Source organism: Ovis canadensis, chromosome 5 (genome assembly GCF_042477335.2).
Source record: "Ovis canadensis isolate MfBH-ARS-UI-01 breed Bighorn chromosome 5, ARS-UI_OviCan_v2, whole genome shotgun sequence".
Classification (NCBI taxonomy): Eukaryota; Metazoa; Chordata; class Mammalia; order Artiodactyla; family Bovidae; genus Ovis; species Ovis canadensis.
Window position 1 is genome coordinate 81,624,745 of NC_091249.1, and position 23,859 is coordinate 81,648,603.

The 23,859-nt window shown below is 46.0% G+C and overlaps 1 protein-coding gene across 2 annotated transcripts in view; it reads left to right on the forward strand.

Annotated features, from left to right (window-relative positions):
- The window catches only part of CYFIP2 (cytoplasmic FMR1 interacting protein 2), a 135,738-nt gene that overhangs the window by 82,492 nt on the left and 29,387 nt on the right, over positions 1–23,859 (forward strand). For both annotated transcript variants that reach the window (XM_069592494.1, XM_069592495.1), the window contains exons 24-26: positions 11,898–12,041; positions 13,714–13,804; positions 14,647–14,777. In XM_069592494.1, coding sequence (XP_069448595.1) covers positions 11,898–12,041; positions 13,714–13,804; positions 14,647–14,777 — 366 coding nt within the window. The remainder of the gene's footprint in view (positions 1–11,897; positions 12,042–13,713; positions 13,805–14,646; positions 14,778–23,859) is intronic.

Consider the following 23,859-nt stretch of genomic DNA (forward strand, 5'->3'; position numbering starts at 1 on the left):
AGTGGTTTCAAAGGCGAAGATGCCATTCTCTGTTTTCCCACAAGTAAAGATATATAATTACCTCCTCATCCCCTCCCAACCCAACCCACCACCACTCCACCTCTGTGTCCTCTTATTTCTTTATTCTTGTCTCCTGAGGCATTACCTAGTTACATGACATTGGTCAAGATGCTTTTATTCTCTGGGCCTCAGTTCATCATCTGTAAGGCTGATGGCTTGGGCTGGATCCAGATGTCAGATAGAAAACATGAGTACCATCCCTGCCCGAGTCCTGAGCGCATGTGAGGCATGCTTCGTAACCATCAGGGCAATTGTCCTGAGTTGGTTTGAGTGTTCCCCACCCCGACCCCACCAAATTCAGGTCCAGCCAGAACCTCAGAATGTGACCTTTGTTGGAAGTTGAGACTGTGGATTTAATTAGTTAAGGACCTAGATGTGTTATCACCCTGGATTTAGGGTGATTCCAGTGATTGGTGTCTTTATAAGAGAAAGGAAAGGGGGAGTTATGCACAGAGAGAGGCAAAGGGCAGAAGCCCATTGAAGCGATGCTGCCGGAAGCCAGGAGGAACTGGAAGATGCAAGGAAGCGTTCTCCCCTGGAGCTTTCAGAGGGAGCACGGCCCTGTCAGCACTTTGATTTCAGGCCTCTGGAACTGTGAGCAATTAAATTCCTAATGTTTGAAGCCATCATGTTTGTGGTAATTTGCTACAGCAGCCCTTGCTCAGATGGATCTAGGCCTGAATCATATAACAATAATAAAACACAAGCTAGGTGTTTTTAAAAAGTCATCTTTTTTCTTCTTGGTTTTTGGCCAAAGTATCCAAGTGAACCCACCAAGGTCTCCTTTTGATTCACATCAGTGATAATCAAAAAGTTATAAAAGCTACCCAGTGAGTCACAGACCCTGCCCAGGCCAAGGGACTCTGTGAGACGTGGGGTGTCGGGATGCTGGGTGTCCATCAATTAGACACTTGCTCTGTGCTTCCTGTGACATTCAGTCTTCCCAGGTATCTGGCTGGAATCTGCTGTGATGCGTGCTAACGATGAGTCCCTGCAGAGTATCACAGCGTCCTCCTCAGACAGGCCAGTGAACTAGTTTGCAGATGCCTTTTGAAAAGGTTATTTTGAGGAGAATAAAAATACCAGAGTTAGGGAACCTGTGGAGTGACAAGATGAAGCTCAAGCCTTTGCCACCAAAAATGAGAATTTATTTTTAATGCTCCTGGGTGGCGTTTTTCACACTGAGCTTTTTATTTGAGAAGCTGAGGCACTGGGAGAATGTGAGGTCTAGATGTCCTCTTGGTTCACAGATCCCAAGAGAAGGAAAGGTTTCCCCAGGCCGGGGGGCTGATGAGTGGCAGAGCCAAGAGGGGAATCCGGGTCCAAGGAACCCTGACTCCAAGGCCAGGACTCATCCTGCTCCCTCGGGTCATCACCATTCACCAGCAGCACCCAGAGCACCCAGTGAGCCCTTATGGGTGAGACACGCCACATGGGCACACTTGACTCAGAAGATCGCACCCAGCCAAGCTCCTCACTGTCTCCACCTTCAGGGTGCAGTCACCCTTCTGCAGTCACCTGAATGGTGTCCTCTTCAGCTGTCAGGCCTGGGGGCCTCTGGCTGTTTTACACCAGCAGTTAAGTCACTGCAGAGGAAACCAGCCAAAAGCAGCGTCCCTGCTCCCTCCCTGAAGGTGGCAGTGAAGGGATAGTTGCGAGGGGGCATGCTCTGGCCCCAAAACTGATTGCCACCCAGTGGCTGAAGACCCCAGTCTGGGTTCAGATCCTGCCTCTATGGCCTTGGACAAATTTTCTGACTGTCCTAGGCCTTGGTTAATTTTTCTGTAAAAGACAAATATTAATACGACCTGCTTGATGATGTTGGAGCAGTGAGATGAACCCATCTCTGGAGTGCTGGGCTTAGGAATAGTGAGTGAGTGAGTGAAGTCGCTCAGTTGTGTCCGACCCTTTGCGACCCCATGGCTCTTGTTATTTAGAAGACAAGGTCCGTGGACATGAGCCATTGCCTAAGTTGGCTGTAGCTTCATCCAGAGGCTGTGATGGACAAGGTGTGCCATCTGCATGATGCTTCCTTCCCTCTCTCTCTCTCCTTAAAACAGCTGTATTTTTAAAATGTGTCTCCTCATTGTACATAAAAAGTATTAAAAAGTTCAAAGACAGTAGTCAAACACAAACTACTCAGAAATAACCACTGAGAACATTTTGGTGTGTTTTACATGTTTTTTTTTTTTTTTTTCGTTTTACCCATGGGGAACTCTTTGAGGTATGCCCTCTTACCATCATTGTATAAAGGGAGAAACTGAGGCTCAGAGGGATTAACTGACTTGACAAGTATCACAAAGCTAGGCAGCGTCAGAGCAGGTCCCTGCACTGAGGTCTGTTGGTCCAGACCCCAAGCTCCCAGCCGGCCTCTTTGGTGCCAATCTCCTCTTTGGGCCGATCTTTAGTCAGGAGTGGTCAACAGTAGCTCTTTGCCTTGTGGTTGACTCCTCTGAGAGCTGGAGACAGGACTTTGCAATTTGGTGGATTCCAGGGTGATGGGAACAGGCAAGGAACTAAAAGATCTCAGAGGGAATATCCAGTCACCTGAAAGTAGCAGGTAGAAGCTGGGAGAAAATCAGCTACATTTGAGAAATACAGTCCACAAGTGTTTTCTCTTATGGAGTCTGGAGTCTAGGTTCCGCTGCCTAAGAGCTGTGTCACTTAGGGTTCAGTTCAGTTCAGTCGCTCAGTCATGTTCGACTCTTTGCAACCCCATGAATTGCAGCACGCCAGGCCTCCCTGTCCATCACCAACTCCCGGAGTTCACTCAAACTCATGTCCGTCGAGTCAGTGATGCCATCCAGCCATCTCATCCTCTGTCGTCCCCTTCTCCTCCTGCCCCCAATCTCTCCCAGCATCAGAGTCTTTTCCAATGAGTCAACCCTTCACATGAGGTGGCCAAAGTACTGAAGTTTCAGCTTCAGCATCAGTCCTTCCAATGAATATTCAGGACTGATTTCTTTTAGGAGGGATTGGTTGGATCTCCTTGCAGTCCAAGGACTCTCAAGAGTCTTCTCCAACACCACAGTTCAAAAGCATCAATTCTTCGGCACTCAGCTTTCTTCACAGTCCAACTCTCACATCCATACATGACTACTGGAAAAACCATAGCCTTGACTAGACGGCCCTTTGTTGGCAAAGTAATGTCTCTGCTTTTAAATATGCTATCTAGGTTGGTCTTGAGGAAAGTAGAGAAAACCACTAGGCCATTCAGGTATGACCTAAATCAAATCCCTTATGATTATACAGTGGAAGTGATAAATAGACTTAAGGGACTAGATCTGATAGATAGAGTGCCTGATGAACTATGGATAGAGGTTCATGACACTTAGGGTTAAGGATAATATTAAAGGTCAAAAACCTTTAGCAACTGGTCACCAAAATTAGCATATGGGTCAAAACATTAAAAAAAATGTTATTTTGTAAGTGAATTGTAGAGTTATATCATAAAACAGCCTCCCAAGTGATATAGATTGTGGCACAAATCATTTCTTAAATTATACCAATAACGTCTCAATTGTGTTTTGGTCTTTGGAGATTGGTGATGTGATGTTTTGTTTGATTTGGTTGTTGGTGTCTAAACAGTGCCCCACTGTGAGCCTTGATGTGACCTCAGGGAAATTCATTCTACGCTTGCTGTGCCTCTCCATGAAGCCATAGTCTTTGGGGTCTAGAAACCAGGGCTTTGCTGCAGCAAGCTGGGTGCATCTCAGCCTGCTCCATACCTGGGCGCCAGCACTTCACATGGGGCCCAAGCAGGGGAATCTGCCTTGGCCCCACACCACCATCTGCGGCGCCACCCGGCTTTCTGCCCCTACCCTACTATCTTATCTGTGTAGCACCTCTCCCAGGCTATACAACATTATTTATCCCCCAGTCCAGAAGAATTTTGTTATTTTGGCAGTTGGTAGATATGGCAGAATATCATCTTGTATTTCACTGCAGGAGAGTCACTTCACTTCACTTGGGCTTTCTGACTTTGCTTAAGTTTCCTAAGTTTTTTTTTTGGTTGCACTGAGTCTTCATTGCCGTGCACGGGCTTTCTCTAGTTGCGGCGGGTAGGCACCGCTCTTCATTGCCGCGCGTGGGCTTCTAGTTGCGGCGGGCGGGCACCGCTCTTCATTGCCGCGCGTGGGCTTTCTCTAGTTGCGGCGGGTGGGCACCGCTCTTCATTGCCGCGCGTGGGCTTTCTCTAGTTGCGGCGGGCGGGCACCGCTCTTCATTGCAGTGCGTGGGCTTCTCACTGCAGTGGCTTCTCTTGTTGCAGAGCGTGGGCTCTAGGGCGTGCCCGCTTCAGTAGTTGTGGCTCATGAGCTCAGTTGACCTGAGGCATGAGGAATCTTCCCAGACCCGGAATTGAACTCGTGTCCCCTGCACTGGCAGGTGAATGCTTTTTTTTTCTTTTTTTTTCAAATGACACACACATATTATTTATTGCAACATTATTGGACAGTGTTTCTCAGAGAAAATCAAGTGATGATAACATAGATAATCAAGATAAATATCATTTGATAGATAATAAGCAAACACAGGTGATCATGTATATATACTCTAGAAAAAGGAAATTAGGGGAAATACTCTTAAAAGTAAATATGAAGTGTAAGATTTTATATATTTTAATATTTATCAAGCATAGGAAGAAGATGAAATCTCTTTTTACTATTGTCTACTTTTTAATTTATATTTATTTTTAATTGATGATTGCTTTGCAATATTGGTTTGATTTCTGCCATACCTTAATATGAATTAGCCATAGGTGTACATATGTCTCTTCCCTTTTGTAGCTCCCTCACACCTGCCACCCACTCCCACCCCTTTAGGTTGTTACTGAGCCCCGGTCGATTTCCGAGTCATACAGCAAATTCCCGTTGGCTCTCCATTTCCATACGTTCGTGTATATGCTTCCTTGCTACTCTCTCCATTCATCTCACCCTCTCCTTCCTCTCCCCGGCCCTTGTCTGTAAGTCTGTTCTCTATGTCTGCATCTCCACTGCTGCCCTGCAAATAGGTTGATCAGAAGCATCTTTCTATATTCCATAGATATGCATTAATATACAATATTTGTTTTTCTCTTTCTGACTTACTTCACTCTGTATAATAGGCTCTAGGTTCATCTACCTCATTAGAACTGACTCAAATGTGTTCCTTTTATGGCTGAGTAATATTCCGTTGTGTATATGTACCACAGCTTCTTTATCCATTCATCTGTTGATGGACATCTAGGTTGCTTCCGTGTCCTAGCTATTGTAAATAGTGCTGGCAGGCGGATTCTTAACCACTGGACCACCAGGGGAAGTCCTTCACTTGGGCTTTAAATTCATCCTCTGCTAAGTGGGGATAATTGTACCTGCGTTACCTGGTCTCAAAGGCTGCTTATGGCCCCCAAAGATATCAGATCCTAATCCTAGACCTGGATGTGTTGCTTTATTTGGGAAAATGGCTTTGCATATATGATCAAGTAAAGGATCTTGAGATGGGAATATTATCCTGGTTTATCAGGACGAGTCCTAAAGGCCATCACTAGTGTCCCCATAATAGAGAGGCAGAGGAAGGCTACACACACAGAAGAGAAAGCCAGATCTCAGCAGAAGGATCTGAAGATCGCCATTAATGATGCAGCCACCACCCAGGGAATGCTGGCAGCCACCAGAGCTGGAAGAGGCAAGGAACGGATTCTTGCCTCAAGCTTCTAAAGGGAGTGTGGCCATGCTGACTTTGACATTGGCCCAGTGATACTGATTTTGGGTTATGACTTCCAGATCTATGAGAATAAACTTCTGTTGTTTTAAGCCATAAGATTTATGGTAATTTGTTACAGCAGCCGTGGAGAAACAAATACAACTGGACAATTACAAGGGAATGGTGTAAAAAGATTCATGAACAGGGAACTATGATACACTTGTGTATCATCATATGAGTACATAATTTTTTAAAAGCAGCATCATTGGTTTCCTCCAAAAAACTTTTGGCAACTCTAGATATTGTTGTGTTGATAGGGTACCTCAGAATAGGAGGGTTTGGTTCCTGTTCTCCCTCTTGCCTTCTCCAAAAGACTTTATTCATGGGACAGAAAACAGGAGGAGAGTTATTTCTTAAGGTCTCTACTTGGATCTTTCAAACTCTGAGCCAAGAAGACCAAAAAGACACCCCGATGTTGGAGAACCAGCCCTATGGCTCACCAGATGTCAAAAAGGGACAGACAGAACATCAGCACTTTTACCCACTCCCTCCAATGGATTTGAACCTGTAACTTAGGATTTATCAGTTCTTTCAATCATCTCATTCTGTGGTCTTCCCAACAAGAATGACATTACTGTTTTATGCATTTACCTGCATCCTCATTTACCTGCAGGTTTTAGAGTGAAGCTCCAGCTCTCTCCCTCTCTGAATTAGAGCTATGTTTGTGTTGGTGGGCTGATGGCATGCAAATTGCTTAAGGGACATTAGAGAAATTGTAACTAAAACAGGAAATTAGAAACAGTTTTAATTCCTCTTGGGATTTCTGAAATCAGCAATTGTGATTCCAGAAAGCAGAGATGCAAATTGCTTGCAAATTTGATTTGCCAAATAAACAGGCTTCCCTGTTTGGAGTGGTTGGTCTTGTTTATCATCTGGTGAAAGATAGACACTTGATGACTAAAAGTCCATCTACAACTCTTCTGAATGGTTAAAAGGGTAGCTTTCATGTCATGAATATTTTACCACAATTTTTTAAAAAGTCCACTTATAGAGAATATTACAGTGCCCGGAATCAGATCAACTCAGCTTTTTTTTTTCTCTCCTTAAAATGCTATTTCACTTTTAAATAAATACTCATCTTTGTCACACATTGATATTACGGCTCCAATTCCTGAATCAGGATTATTTCTTGAGATCTCATAAAGGTATCTATTGTGAGCAAGACGGTTTTAACAAAGCTTAATTTTAAGCAAGACATCCTAAACAAGGTACATAATTAGTTCTAAATGCAGGCATTGATTGTAGCCCAAGTCAGTTAACAGGATTGGTTCTATATAGAGACCTGTAGCAAGTTTCCAGTGTCTCAAGTCATGTTGCATTCCTGTTTTTCCTTGCCAAACCTCAGAAAATGCCCCGGCTCCCATATTCCCACATTTTCTCAATAGGGCCCAGCCTCCTACTGAACCAGCAGGTCAGATGGGTGTCCTGTGGGTGTGTGTGCATGTACTTCCCAGCATGTGTGTGTGTGTTTCCACTTGCATGGGTGTGGTGTGTTGGGTCGGGAGGATGGGGTGGGGGGTGGCGGTTGGGGAATGAGGGGACCTTGTTCACTTAGAAGGAGGATTTGAATTCTGCTCATTTCATGCTGGTCCTTCCTGAGTTTGGGCCATCAACTGAGGCCTGAATGGTCCAGACCAGAATCCAAGAGTAATAGAGGAATGTCAGCAAGAGGCCTCCTGTGTGTGGGTTTGTAAGGGGGACTTTTTTCAGCCCTGTGTGTGATTAAACAATTCCAAAATTCTTCTTCTCTGCTTGAAACTCTGACGAGAGCTGCTGAAGAGTTTCCATCTACCCAACTCCATTTTTATTTGTGCTTGCCAGGAAGTGCCAAGGGAACCTTGTGTTAGAAGCTCCTTGGGTGGGAGTGGTGGCTAAGGAGGCTGCTAAGAAGGATGAGCACAGGGGAGACCGCAGTGGAACTTGCACCTTTGGGGCGGGGGGTGGGGGTAGTTAATAGCACATCTATTCCCACCCTCTGTCCCAGGCAGAGCAACCTCCTAACATCCCCCTGTCTCAGTCTCCACTCAGTGCAGTCTGTTGTTGGACAGCTCCTATTTTTATAATGTTCCAAATATTGAGCAAAATCTGCATGGGGGGGGGGGCGGGTATCTTCCGTCAGCTGGTATCAACTCTGCCCTCTGTCACATCTGTCCCCCTGTAGGATATGCACTGTGTTATACGAAATTTTACCCCATAGATGTGCTCTCCAGATTCAGAGAATCATGACTGTAGCCAAAGCATCTGGGAGAAATTTGATCAGGAAGCTGTATTTTCTTAGTCTTTACTTTCCAGTTATCAAAGGAAAGGAATATGAAGGGCTCTTATTTCAGCCAGTGGTTCCAGCGTGCCTGGTACCATGCTAAGAGCTGTGTGTATGTCACCTCATTTAAATCTTGTACAATCCTCCCAGAGCTGGTATTATCTTTACTTAGGGAGTGAAAAAACAGTGAACGTGTTAGTCACTCAGTCATGTCCGACTCTTTGCAACCCCATGGACTGTAGCGCAGCAGGCTCTTCTGTCCATGGGATTTTCCAGGCAAATACTGGAGTGGGTTGCCACATCCTCCTCCAGGAATCTTCCCGACCCTGGGATCGAACTCGGGTCTTCAGCACTGCAGGCAGGTTCTATACTGTCTGAGCTACCAAGGCTAAGGGAGTTTAAATAATTTGCTCAGGACCATCTAGCTAGTAAAATTATGGAACTGGAATTTGAACTCAGGTGTGCTCACCCCAGTAAATAACTCTGGACTCAGACAAAGCAAGAAAAGAAGTCAGAGAATCATACAGGGGAAGAAAGTAGCTGATTGCTTTCTGTCCCCTCTAGGAATAACCACTTGAAAGTTCCGTGCTGTTCAAAAATTCCCTTCACAGGATATTTGAAAAAGACACTGAATATGCTCAGAGCTTCACTGGGTTCAGAAGACAGGCCCAGCTCCAGGTGGGGAGGGTGAGGAGGAAGCTCCCCTAGGGACGAGTCCATGTGGTACCCCTCGGACTGTGAGTGCAACCCAGCCATCCCTCTCCTGTGCCCGTGAGGGCTCAAGCTGCAGTCTCTTTGGGAGGAAACTCAAATCAGGTTTTTGTTTTTTAATCTTTGAAAGCAAATGTTGGGAAGTGAATTAGACTATGATATACCCCAGTGGGCTTTTTAATTTCCTTTTGTTATTAAAGTATAATCATAAGCAATAAAATGCACTGTCTTTGTTTAGGCTGCTGTAACAAGAAATACAGTAACTGGGTGGCTTAGACAGCAAAGATTTCTCACAGTTCTAGAGGCTGGGGTGTCCGGGATCAAGGTGCCAGCAGATTCCATGTCTGATGAAAGCCCACTTGCTGGTTTGTAGGTAGCCTTCTTCTAGTACATGTGGAGAAGAGAGGGGAGGTACAGGCGGGGAGGGAAAAAGAGAGAGAGGAAGGGGAGAGGGAGAGAGCATTTTCATGTGTCTTCCTCCCAGGGCACTAATCTCATTGATGAGGATACCACCCTCATGACTTAATTACCTCCCCAAAGTCCCACCTCCTAATATCATCACAATAGGGATGTAAGATTTCAACAAAAGAATTAGGGGCTGAGGGCACAACCTTTTGGTCAGTAACATGCACAGATCATGTGTGCATATAGTTTCATGAGTTTTGACACGTGTATGTATGTGTGTAGTCAAGAACCCAGTCAACGTGTGGGACATTTCCATCATCTAGCCACCACCAGGGGGAAGCGATGGTGTGTCTGCTGTTTGTTTTTCCCCCCTCTCATCCCTGGAGAGGGGGCAGGAGACTATGGAGTGGGCTTTGATTACAGAGCCAGAGCTGAGATGCACTCACTTGGGAGGGGGAGCCCCTTCTGCCACGTGTGCCCTGGTGCCTCACTCCCCTCTCTCTGGTCCCTGTCTGTTTGGCAGGGTGGCCAGTTACAGAGACACTAAAATGGTTTGCTCCGCACACAGAAAGTTACATGGCCTGGCTCCATGGTTGACTATATCAAAATCAACAATATATTTACTCCAGGATTTGCTGATCATCAGCCTCTGTGAACATCATGCTTTTTAATCAGTTATATTTTCCCTCCCCACAGAAACTGCTCCTGCCCCACCCCATTTAGAAATCTATAGTAACTACCTACAAAGTGTCCCTCCTCCAGGCTCAGGCAGAGTTTTACTGTGAAAACACACCAGTGTTGAGTGCAGAGTGCTGTTTTTTCACACTGTGTGTGCATGCTCAGTCACTAAGTCATGTCTGACTCCACCAGACTCCTCTGTCCATGGGGTTTTCCAGGCAAGAGTACTGGAGTGGGTTGCCATTTCCTTCTCCACTCTCAAACTCCAAGCCTCTCCATATATAGGCATTAACTTAGCAAGAGAACTGTTATTCAGCCTGTTGGATGACTGGGCTTGTGATTCCTCACAATTTCTTGCTATTAGCGGACACTCTAATTGTGTTCCTCGTGTATCCTTCTTATTAGAGGGTACCATGATTGTGATGCTTGTTTGTGAAGTTTAGAATATAGTAAAACATACTTGATGCAAAACCTAGGCTGAACATAATCGAATCTTCCCTGATGGCTCCAGATGGAGCTGAGAATCTTGCAGAACTCCAGAAGCACCACCACAGTTCCTTTTTAATTCATGTAGGGTTTCTAATTAGCCAGCTAATAGATTACAGATGTGGTCTTTACATATTTGCATGCTCTGTATACAAGATTTTTATAATTCCAGATAGGAGAACTGTACTCAAATCTAAAGGTTAGAAGTGAAGTTTTTTCTTAAAAAAAAAAAAAATGTTTAGGGTTTATGTAATAATTCTACTTCCAAAGTTCACCTTTGTAGGTAGAGGTTAAAAACTTGGGCTTTGGGATCATAACCACCTGGGTTCAGACAGGGCTCAGTTACCTATGAACTGTGTGACCTTGAGCAAGCTACTTACCACCCTGAGCCTCAGTTCCCTCATCTGTGAAATGGGGCCTAGAATTGTACAGATCACAGATCACATACATGGGTTGTATGAATTAATTGAAACTGCACTTGGAGGGCTTCATGAAGCCTGGCATGAGGTGGTCCATAAGTGGGAACATTTCAAAACAAAGTCACTGATAACTTCAGTGTCTCACCTAGCTGCTGCTGCTGCTAAGTCACTTCAGTCGTGTCCGACTCTGTGCGACCCCATAGACGGTCGCCTACCAGGCTCCACCATCCCTGGGATTTTCCAGGCAAGAGTACTGGAGTGGGGTGCCATTGCCTTCTCCGTCTCACCTAGCTAAGTGAGACCAACTCAGAGCCCTTTATTTTGATCCTGTATTCTCAGACAGAAAGACCTTATAGAGGTTCCACTAATTCAGCAACAGCGTCTCATGGGGTCCAGAGGACAGTGGAGGTGGCCCTTCAGTGGTCAGGGCTCTGGGCCCTCAACCAGCACCCAATCAGAACATCTCAGCTTTGGTCTGTTTCCTGTATTTATTTCTGTGACATCTTTTTTTTTTTAATTTTTTATTGCTACTCAAAAAGCTTCAAAACCAATGTTCTAATCCAACCCACTCATTTCACAGATGAAGAAGCTGAGGCTCAAAATTCCTGTATGGTTTTCCCACGTGGTTGGCAGAGGTCTCCTGCCCCTCAGGCCTCTTGGTTCTCAAGACCTCACCCTGTGATAGATGAAGACACCTCGAAGTAGAAAGAAGGCAATGATGAATCAGCTATTGAGGTTTCACCAAGGTTCTTCCAGCCAGTTCCTAGCATTGAAAATGCCCCTAGAGAAAGAAAAGCATTTGTTTTACTCTTGCCTTGTGGCTCAAGAGTGAAAGTCCTGGTTTGTGTGTGGACAGTCAAGTGTAGCATGAGTCCTATTTTATAAAAAGATATTGGCTTGGAGGCCCTTTCTCCTGTTCTGTTAGGGAACTGGTGACCAATCGGATGCTCCATCCTGTGGTCACTGACCACCACTCTCTAGTAGCATCTTGCAAAATGTATTCATAGGGGTTCCCCAGTGAGAGAACAAGGATGTCAAGCTTCTATCCTTCTATGATTGAAACACCTCCTGCCAGGACTCATGTAGTGTGCATTCAGTTCTCTGCCGCTAACTTGGCCACATCCTCTGTTTTCCAGCCTCTCAACATCGCCTATAGCCACATCTACAGCTCCTACAGGAACTTTGTGGGGCCCCCGCATTTCAAGACCATCTGCAGACTCCTTGGTTACCAGGGCATTGCTGTGGTCATGGAGGAACTGCTGAAGATCGTCAAAAGCTTGGTGAGAAAGGGGCCCTGGGAGGGGCCCAGTGGAGAGCAATGAGGCCTGCTTTTACTTTTTAACCTGGCCTGAAAAATCCAGTAACAGGCTCTTCAGCTCTGTCTGTAGGAATCAGCCAGGGAGTGCTTTCCCTTATTCCTCTCACCTCCTGTAACATTTCATGCATTTTCTGACCTGCGGTTTTTTGCCTCTTCTTTTCTGATGCCGAGCTCCTCCTAGAACTTGCTAACTGAATTCAGTGATCTTGACTTTGACTTTAAGGCCTACTGGCACTAGTGGCAAAGAATCTGCCTGCCAATGCAGGAGACATAAGAGATGCAGGTTCGATCCCTGGGTGGGGAAGATCCCCTGGAGGAGGGCATGGCAACCCACTCCAGTATTCTTGCCTAGAGAATTCCATGGACAGAGCAGCCTGGTGGGCTACAGTCCATGGGATCACAAAGAAGACTGAAGTGACTTAGCATGCACGCACGCAATGACCACTCATACCCGCCTCCTGTGCTGCAACATCTAATTTGAGCATGACAAATCCACGACACATGTGCTGCCCTGTTTTCCACCCACACCCTTGGCAGATATCACTAATCAGTCACCATGCATCTTCCCCTTGGGATTTCTTGCTGAACACTGATACTGGCCTAGAATTGTGTATCCCTTTGCCATCATTCTATATCCACACCAAGTATGGTCATGTGAGCATTCATTTAACCAGGACACCGCTGCAGCAAGGCTTAAACATTTAAATAAGATTTTCTTGAAAGTTTGAGATGATGAAAGAGAAATACTTTAAAGCATATCTATGTCAGGAATAGCAAGCAGAATTCGGCTGCTAACTTTAGTCCTCTGGTAGCAACTGTATATAATGAGGGGTTATTCTAGGTTGTGAAGCTAAATTTAAAGAAGAAAATGTGGTAATTGATTAAAGGTGTCTACGACAGACACGGGAGGGATGAATGAACCATGCATTTTCTGCACATAAATTAGATGATGTGTCAATCTTCATAGCTCCCTGGTCCCATTTCATCTTAGATCTTCGTTTAGCTCTCATGTAAGTGCCCCAACCCCAGGAAGGACCCCATGCCTGGAAACTGCCCCTCCTTGAAGTCTGTGAGCCCAAGGGGATAACGAGAGCGTCCTCTCTTCTGTCTTATGAAGGCCCTCGTTCCCTTGCAAAGAGCGATGGGGCCGGCCCACTCCCTTAGGAGAGATCCTGCTGGGACACATACGTTGACTTATACAGCATAGACTGGGTGCTTTAGTGACAGATGTTCATTGCTCATGGTTCTGGAGATTGCAAGTCCAGAGCACAGAGCTGGCGTGTGAGCAGCGTCCTCCTTCACAGACAGCTGTCTTCTCCTTGTGTCCTCACGTGGCAGAGAGTGTCTTTCTCTTGCTCCCTCTCCTCTCTCTTTTAAAGGCATGAATCCCTTCCTGAGGGCTCCTCCCTCATGACCTAATTCCTTCCCAAGGCCCCATCTCCAAATACAACCATACTGGGGATCAGGGTTTCAACATATGTATTCGGGGGGAGAACAGATATTCAATCCATAGCACTTATCCACAGGTCTCAGCTGAACCCCTGTACACCCACACTGGCCCAGCATTCAGCCCTGAGACACTCATATGCAGCAGCCGTGGATTACTCACTCATCTTGTACTCTTCCTTTGTCAGCTCCAAGGGACTATCCTCCAGTACGTGAAAACACTGATCGAGGTCATGCCCAAGATATGCCGTCTGCCCCGGCATGAGTATGGCTCCCCAGGTGGGTGATGGGGAACCAGGAGCGGGGGTGGTGATAGGAAAATAATCCAGACCCATCCCACGGTGGAAGGGGGCTCTGGCAATCTGCCTTGAAGTATTTGCTTCACTGACATGGCAGCAGGCTATCACAGCCCTAGGTTTGCACCCTCTCTCTGCCACTAAATTGCCCTGGACCATTTTTAATCCCCCTGATTTGTCTGACAAGAGTATCGTCTTCCATCAGTGAACATAAGTGGTGCCCGCTGGGCCTGCTTCACAGCACTGCCCGGAGGCTGGAAGAGGTCCACAAATGTGAGAACCGTTAGGTTGTGAGCAGCGAGGTTTAGTTGTAAAGGTCTTCCTTAGCTCAGCACATCCACGTTCCTTCCTTCATGTGTCTATTTGGAGGAGACTGATGCCCCAGGCATGGCATAACATGGCATTTCTAAGGTAAGTCAGGTAATAGGAGTTTTCACCACTCAATCTCTGGGCAGAGAAGTCAGCCAGTCTTCCCTTCCCTGATAGTGACGGCACCTGGAATGAGTTTGGAGCCTGGGGGATGGGGAAGGGTGGAGACTATGAGTTTAGTACCAGGTGTCTTTCCTAAATATCAAGATGCCGGGTGCTGGGTCAGTGTGAAGTCAGAGCAAGAAAGGGCTGGGGCCGATAGCTCTAGCTTTCATTGCCAGCTGCCCTACTTACTGGCTGTGTGACTGTGGAGATGCCACTTACCCTCTCTGAGCCTCATCTGAAAAGAGGGGTCATAGTGCCTGGTCCAGGGTGTTTTTATGAGTGTTACATGAGCTATTGCAGATACAGTGCTTAGCATGACCCTCCCACTAACCCTCCCCCTGCACCTCCCAGGGATCCTAGAGTTCTTTCACCACCAGCTGAAGGACATCATCGAATACGCAGAGCTCAAGACTGACGTGTTCCAGAGCCTGAGGGAGGTGGGCAATGCCATCCTGTTCTGCTTGCTTATCGAGCAAGCTCTGGTGAGTCCTAAGCCCCAGGAATTGGCGTGTCTCCAGGCTAGAAGGGTCCCCCCACTGCAACAGATGCCCGAGGACCCTCCAGCACATCCCACCTGGGAACCCTGGGAACCCTGCCGCTCAGCTGTGCGCTCTTCCAGGGCGGGCACGCGCTCCTCTCCATTCCATTCAGACCTCTCTGACACCCAGATACTGGGAGAAGCAAGTCCTGGAGTCAGAGGGGCCTGGCCTTCCCCACCACTGCCCCTGTTCCGCTAGCAGCAGGGCCCCGGCAGTCTGTCAGAGTCTGGGTTTCCATTCACTTGTCAGATACAAGATAACTCCTCGCGACCACAGGCCAGGCATTGCGCTGGGGGATGCAGTGCAACGTTCTGAGTGGTGGAGAGGAGACCTGCCCTGAAAAGTGTCTACACGGAAACGATGTGTTTACTGGCAGAACAAGCGCTGTGAGAGACGATTGCCACATCTGGAGGGTACACCTGTAGTGTGGTCTTGAGGGCAGGGGAGGACCTCCCTGAGGAGGGGGCCTGAAAACTGATCAGGAACTGGCCTCATGGAGAATCAGGGACAGCTGTTCCGGGCTGAGGGGAGAGCACATAGTGCTTTCTTCGTTTGTTGTCATGGAAGACAGGGATTCTCACCCTGCAAGGCAGTTTAGAGGCTGAAAGGAGGTAAGACATGAAAGTGAAAGTTGCTCAGTCATGTCTGACTCTTTGCAACCCCATGGACTATACAGTCCATGGAATTCTCCAGGCCAGAACACTAGACTGGGTAGCCTTTCCCTTCTCCGGGGGATCTTCCCAACCCAGGGATCAAACCCAGGTCTCCTGCATTGCAGGCAGATTCTTTACCAGCTGAGCCACAAGGGAAGCCCCAAGACATGTAAGAGCTAAATAACTGGTTTGAATTATGCTAATGGCCAAAAACACGAGTCCCTGTTCTTCTGCATCTTGGGACCACACAGAGCTTGTTCGTGGCTTGCTCATGGAGGCTGCGTTCTCCACACCCTCCCAGCGTTCTCCACTCAGCTCTGGTCCCATAAGGCGTCCACAGGTGGGCCTGGCCCTCTAAGCACAGGGGAATGGGCAGAGCCAGTGCTGTGGAAGGAAAGGCATGGTTCTCAGGACGCAGCAGGAACATCTTTCAGCATCCATTCCTGCCATCCTCTGTCCACACACACCTTCAGCAGAAGGGTGTTGAGAACCCTCTCATTGCTGGGTGCATCCCTAAGTGGAGTGGCCATGAATAAGACAGACAAATAATCACCATTTTTATTCTGGAGAGGGTGATGATAGAAGCGGTAAACAACCAGAGACATGAGTGCAGAGGGTAGGTGCTGTGAAAGAATAAACAGGGAAACAGAATAGCTTGAGAGTCGCAGGGGCTGGGAAGCATGTGCTGGTTTTGGAGATGATGAGGTCTCTGAGAAATGCTGAGAACCCTGGAGTGAGCTGGTGTGAAGAAGCAGAGTGGATCAGGTTGGGGCTGAGGTGGGAGAGGCCGGGGCCTCAGTCCTGGGCCAAGGGGGCGCCTCGGGAAGCCTCTGGATGCTGTAAGCGGTTGGAGGGGGCAAGATTCTGATTTATTGTTTTAAAGGCCCTTTCGCTGTTTGGAGAAGAAGCAGCCAAAAGGTGAGTGAAGGGCCAGGCTCTTTGCAGTTGTCCAGTTTGGCAGGGTCGTCTTGGAGGCACAGGAAGAGGGGCAGAAGGAGGAGGAATTTGGAAGGAGGTGAAGTGGAGGTAGAGGCAGCAAGGAAGCAGTGAGAGCACAGACTCAGAACGAGAGCCCGAGAGGGTTCGTCCTCTGGACGTGTGAGCTGCGGCGAGCCGGCCCCGTCCACATCGGTGCCTCGTGTCTGCAGCCGGGGATCTGGATCAGCTCTTCTCTTGGACCCTTCCCTCCTGACAGTCTCTGAAACAGTCTATTTTGTGGGGAGTAATAGCCTCTCTGTTCCCCTCAAAATGGACTAAGTGTTCCTCTTCATGGTAACAGGTTTTTAAACATGGTTCAGCGGGCCTGGTTGCTATGGCAACATAGCCATCAGAAGTCACAAGGATAAGACACACAGGAGAAACCACTCAAGGCCTCAGGAAGATGAGGAGACGTGCAGGTGGGGGAGGACAGGTCCCCGAGGGCCCAGTTCCCAGTGTCTCTCATGAGTTGTTCTGCACAAGGAGCAGCAGTTAACTTCCCACGAACAGACCCCCAAGAGGCAGACTGTGGACGGGGCTACGAGGAAAGGAAATCCTGTCTCAGGCATCCCTGCCTGCATGGTCAGTTGCAAATACCACTGCAGTCAACAGAACACTCACATCAAAGGCCTTCAGAGCTAAGAGAGACCCCAACAGTTTATATGGCCCAACTTCCTCTATGCGTGTTAGGAAAGGAGGATCAGAGAGGGTGTAACTCACCTGAAGTCACACAGCACATCAGTAGCAGAAGTGAAAGAACAAAAGCGTGGGTTTCCGGTACTGATCGTCGTCCTTAGGGGAATCTGAGTGGGGAGGAGACAGAGCAAACAATCAGGGCTTGGGACTTCCCTGGTGGTCCAGTGGTTAGGACCCTTCACGCTTCCACTTCGAGGACACAGATTCAACCCCTCGTGGGAATTAAGATCCCATGAGCCACATGGGAGGCTGTGAGCTCTGCTTTCTACTTAGACAGCTGGAGAAATCCCCAAGATAAGACAGTGCTTTCTGAGACTAGAATGAGGCAGGAGCTTTAGGGAACTTTTTAATTTATGAAGCAGGAATAAATATTTAAATGACTTTGATTATTCTTATTAAATAGGAGGACTAATAACAGAAAAGAAAGGAAGGAGGAGGAAGGGAGGAAGGAGATGATATATATCCATAGAGGAAAGGCGTTTAAACTGGAATGAAGCATGAAGGTGTCTTGCACATACAACATAGAAAATGGTGAAAGACATAACAATGAGTAGAAAGAAAGTGAGTTCCATGATAAGACACACATTATGCCATACAAGCAAAACAAACAAAGCCCACAAAATAACCCTCCATTAGGGGGAAAAATCTGGGAAAATCATCCTGAATAGTTCAGTCATTTTTTTCTAGGTATTAGAGAGGGAGCTAGGATTAGAGGGCAACAGGGATGTTTGCTGTATCTGGATTGTTGAATTTTTTATAAGGGATATATATTCATGTATTATCATTGACTAAAAGTTAATTAAAATGATACAAGTAGTATATCATAGTTTCAGGAAAACTGGAAGGATACAGGAAAATATAAGATGAGAAGCCTTTTGCCCACTGGTCTCTTGTATTCTTCTAATAGCTTTACAGAGTTTTGTCCTGTGGTTTGGGTCTATATCTGTATATATGTAAAAAAACCTTCTCTTGCTCTGTGGCTTGCCTTTTTAAAACAGATTATTAATATGTCATTGATTTGTAAATGGATGGACTATAAATTGAAAAGGTTGATCTCCTGGACAAAAATATGTGTTCTATAAGTTCGGTGCTTATGAAAAATCAAGGATGCGGTAGCAGAACAGAAATGCGTACACCCACGGGGTGGGTTCTCGTTTGCTCAGTGTTTTTAATGAAGGGCTAGTAAGCATGCTGGCTCAAACGGTAAATAATCTGCCTGCAATGCAGGAGACCTGAGTTCGATCCCTGGGTTAGGAAGATCCTCTGGAAGAGGGCATGGCACCCCACTCCAGTATTCTTGCCTGGAGAATTCCATGGACAGAGGAGCCTGGCGTGCTACAGTCCATGGGGTCACAAGGAGTCGGACGTGACTGAGCGATCCTCACAAGGCACAACAAGCATAGAGTAGTTCAGCTGACCCTAGAACAGCACTGGGGCTAGAGGCGCCTACCGTCTCTGCAGCCAAAAAGTCGTGTGTAGCTTTGCAGTCGGCCCTTTGTATCTGCTATTCCATATCCACGGTTCCAATCTGTAGATTCAACCAACCATGAGTTATAATACTGTAGTATTTACAATTGAAAAGTATCTGAGTAAGTGGACCCATGCTCTTCAAACCCATGTGTTCAAAGGTCATTTGTATATGGAGTATGCAGTATTCTCACTGCATAGACTAGTTGGATCACCCATTTTACTGTGGATGGATGTTTTGATTGCTTACTGTTTGATAACACTATGAATAAAGATACCATAATGTTCTTATATATTTCTTTTGGCAGAAATGCTCTCATTTTTTAATTATTAATTTTAAATAATTATTAGTCTTATTAAATCGTTACTCTAGCATATACCTCTTTTTTTTCTTTTTATTTTTTTGGGCATGCAGTGCAGTATGCTGGATCTCAGTTACCCAACCAGGGATTAAGCCTGTGTCCCCTACATTGAAAGTGCAGTCTTAACCACTGGACTGCCAGGGAAGTCCCCTGTGTGGTCTCTTTTTTATTGGGTAAATACCTAGTAATGGAATAGCTGGATCGATGTGGAGACATTATGTTTAGCTTCAGTAGATACTGCCAAAAAGCTATACAAGGTCGTTGTACCAGTATATACTCCTTTCAGCAATGCGTGAGAGTTTTCATTTCTTCACATCCTCGTGAACGGTTGGATCGTCTGTCTTTTCAGTTACAGCCGGTGGATATGTTGTGATATCTCACTATGGTTTTGATTTCCCTGATGACTAAGGATGCTGAACTCTTTCCATATGGTATTCCCATTTGGACAGTCTCTCTTGTGAAATGTTGTTCAGTATTTTTGCCTATTTTATTACTGAGTTATCTTTTCCTGTTGATTTGTAGCCATGATTTATATACTGTCTGTGAGTGTGTTAGTTACTCAACTGTGTCCAACTTTTTGCAACCCCGTGGACTGTAGCCTGCCAGGCTCCTTTGTCCATGGGATTCTCCAAGCAAGAATACTGGAGTGGATTGCCATTTCCTTCTCCAATATACTGTAGTTACATGTATTACAAATATATTTCTATGGCATGTCTTCCAATGAACAGAAGTTCTTAAGGTTTATTGTATTTCTTGTTTACATTTTCCTGCATGGTTGATGCTCCTGTGACTTGTTTAAAGAGATCTCCCCTATTCTTAAATCATGAAAAAAAGTTATCTTCTGAGAGTTTCAGAGTTTAGCCTCTCCAGGCCCAATAGACCTTTAAGTCTATTACTCACCTGGAATGGATATTTGTGTTGAGTGGGAAGTAGAAAGCCAACTTCATTTCTTTCCTAAGTTGCCTCAGCACCACTAATTGAAAAGCCCTCTTTCTCCCTGGACTGCAGACGTAGTTCTGTGTCTGTCATTTATCAAGTGTCCACAAAGGGCTGGTCATGGGAGGCTTTTAACGAATGCTGCTGCTGCTGCTAAGTCGCTTCAGTTGTGTCCGACTCTGCGGCCCCATAGATGGCAGCCCACCAGGCTCCGCTGTCCCTGGGATCCTCCAGGCAAGAACACTGGAGTGGGTTGCCATTTCCTTCTCCAATGCATGAAAGTGAAAAGTGAAAGTGAAGTCGCTCAGTCGTGTCCGACTCTTCGCGACCCCGTGGACTGCGGCCTACCAGGCTCCTGCGTCCATGGGAGTTTCCAGGCAAGAGTACTGGAGTGGGATGCCATTGCCTTCTCCACTTTTAATGAATACTTGAATCAAATCTGAAATGAACCATATTTGTTAGGTATCTGTTTATAAACCTATTGTGTTTTTAAAGGAAATTCTATTACTAGTGACTAGTATCGCCTCTATTATCTTTTACTGTGAGAAATCATAAGGGAAGTATTCCACAATGCAAAGTTTTGGTTCAAATGTTGTGTGGTTTTCAAGCCATCAGCGCATTATTTGCTATGCCGGTGCACACCAGGAGAGGGCCCTGTTCGTTCACGGGAACAAGGGAGGTCGGCATCCCTGCCGAGGAGGTAGCCCTTCTGCCTGCCTTTTGCTGCCGGACCTCCTGTCCAGGACTTGAGAGTGTTTGCTGCCTTAGGCCCTGTTGTTTATTTATTTTCTCATCCTAATAACTAAGTGAGCCATAGTCATACTGGTCAGTCATGAGTGGTTCTTACCTTTACAGGAATTGAGGACAGTTCAGCCCCAAACTCATAGATCTGAAGGCTGGTCAGAGGTGCGAGAGTCGTCAGGGGCCATCCAGGGCAGGTGTCTGGCGCTGACATCAGGCGCCAGATAGTCCATAGTTGGCGGTACCTCCCGTGTGTGACAAGTTGCTGAGCTGCATCTCTGGGCTGTGCCTGCTAGATGCCAGGAGCACTTCCCCAGTTGTGACAACCAAAAATGTCTTCATCTACTGCTTAATATTCCTTTGGAGGACAAACCCTCTCCCTTGCTGAGAACTACTGATCTGATGCAATCCTAGTTCCACAGTTCGCAGATAGGAAACGAAGGCCCTGAGAAGGAGACAACCTTCTCTGAGCTGCAGCTACTCAGCTAGTGCAGGAGTTAAGACAAGAACCCAAGACCCTCACAGTTCAAGTACTCAAGGCCAGACAGCTGCTCTGCTGAGCTTTGCAAATTGCTGTTGGCTTTTGTTTTTATTTTTGTTTTAGTTCCAGCTCCATGTCTGACCCCTCTATTTCCTGCTTCCACTATGTAGTCTATTTTCTTTAATTTTGCTTTTCTCATGGCATAACTGAAATCAATTCATTGCTAGAAAACAGAGAGGTTCAGAAAGAATAAAACAGAAACCATAGTGCCACACCAAGATAACCATTGTTCACATTTCAGTGTGTTCACGTTCCAGCATATTACTTTTCCATATATATATATATATTTCTTTTTTTTTTTACTTTGTTTAGTTATAAAAGTAATAGTCATCAAGCTGAAAAGAGAGGTTACCTCTGTGGGGTGTGATGCAGGCAGGAACAGGTGATAGGAGTCCTCTATACTGTACATTTATTGTTTGAATTCAGTGCAGTAAGATTTATTGTTTTTCTTCCTTTAAAGGAAATACACCCACGCTTAAAAAATACACATGGTCCCGATGCATGGGAAATCAGAAGCAACCCCCCCCCACCCCACCGCCCAACTCAGACTCTCGCTCCATATTCCCACCTCTACTTGATCCACTTATTTTGCCCCTCACCCTGAAAAAAGACACCCCCAGCTACACAGGACATGGATTATGTCCCTACATCCAGGCACCATCAAGTGGCTCCCCTCGGCCTGAGTGTATGAGAGTTTCTTCCAGCCCAGACCCTGAACCCAGTGGCTTTCTTGATTGGAAATGAGCCAGGATTTGTGGGAAGAAAAGCAGAATCTTTGCAAGTAGGCCCCTAGCTGAAAGCTTCACACGTGACTGTAATGTGCAGCCAGGGAGGAGAGCCCTGTTCTGGAGGTTGTCTTCTCAACTAGCGTTGCCACAGTAGTCATTGACATGTTGTCACGATTCTTGCCCTATCTACAGACCCCTGCTCCTGTCATTTATGTAATAATTGTATCTAAAATAACTTTTAACCTTAAACTTCTTTTAAAAGGAAACTTCATATGATTTTCCATTTTAAAAAAGCCATTCTCTCTCGCTGCCATTAGAAAGCAACCAAAATAATAAATCCAGTCAAAACAAAAGATGATGACATAATTCCAGTTGCTGCCTGCCTGGGCCCCGAGTGAGGCCTGCACATTTTCTCTGTTAAAAAGAGACATTAGCAAACGTTACAGAAGTGGGAAGACCTACTGCTTCCAGATGGAGACCTCATCGTTGAAGTTGTCAGAAAGATTAACAGGAAACTGAAAAGGAAAAAGACATTCTCACTGTGACTGTTAGGAAATTCCACTGCCCTGGACCCCCTCATTTCCCCCCCTTTGGAAAATGCCAACCTTGGGAGACGCTGACATGCATTTGTGGGAAAGGAAAAGCTGCTTTCTGGGTCAGTTTCTTGGCCATAGATCTTTCCTAGTTGAACAGACATGATTCTCATCTAGAATAATAATAATTAATTTTCCCCTTGATGATTCAGCAGCTAGGGGAAGGGGTGGAGGGTGAGACATAGTAATACAGAGTATTTTCATTATTCAAGTAAGGCATAGTCTGGTAGGGAAAGACCACTCCCACGCACATGGATAATCAGATAAACCTAAACCTAAGTTGCTGATTTATTCAGCCAGGGCTACAGAGAGCTCCTGGAAATGATGGAGCGGGAGCAGATGTAACAAACCTCAACAGAGCTCTCCACTGCATCTGGAGTCCCCAGTGAGGGGCTGGAAGCTGCAGCTCATACTTTGCGTACAAAGGAGGGCTGTGGTGGATGTGGGAAGCCTCATTTCTTGACTGTTCCACAGGCCCTGTGTCCTTGGGGCTTAACATCAGCTCGCAGGAAGTACTGACCCTGACATCTATATGCATCCTTATAAGGGAATGTTTAGATGGCTGGGCCTGTCCTGCCACCCACAGCCTGCGGGGGAGCCAGAGCTGGGATTCCTGTGGGGTGCTCCACCTCAAGTTTTCCAATACATTTCTCCACACTCACTTGACAAAGACAAAACAAGAATGTATCCGTGTTATTGTCTTTGTTGTCTCGAGACTCAGAATGTTGTTTAAGAAAATACTGTTTTGAGAATGGTTTGATGCTTCCCCTTAGGAAATCAGCTAAAATGGGTACATAGTTTTCTACCCAGAAGCAGAGCCTAAAGGTAGAATCTAATGCTGTTCTACATAAATCTGACACACATAAGATCACACTGTTTTAAAAAAAATATGTATCCTGAATCTTTATGATGTCCATTAACCAAGAGATATCAAGTTCCCAGTTAGCCTCCTAGAGTGAGTGAGATGGGAACATGAAGTTTTGTGGTATTTCATGGAAATCCCTCATAGTTCATCAGTTTTGAATTAAATAAATAGAAAAGGAAAATATTAAGACTGAAAGCAAAGTAAAATACTTATCCCTTGAATTTTTATGTGAGTTTCTTTTACTAAAGTATTTTTGCATCCTGACTGCAGAAACCTCTTAATTTTATTTGCTCTATTAACAGAGAGCATTTTTACAGTAGCCCTTGATTGTTATGATCATCTAGAACTGTGATACGTTAGTGGCTGTCCTAAGCAATAGGAATAATAAGCATTGGTGTGGCACTTGGCAAGTGTAGCAGTTGTCACTCATTAGCCCCTCCCAGGGAGGACCCTGTGCAGAAGCTG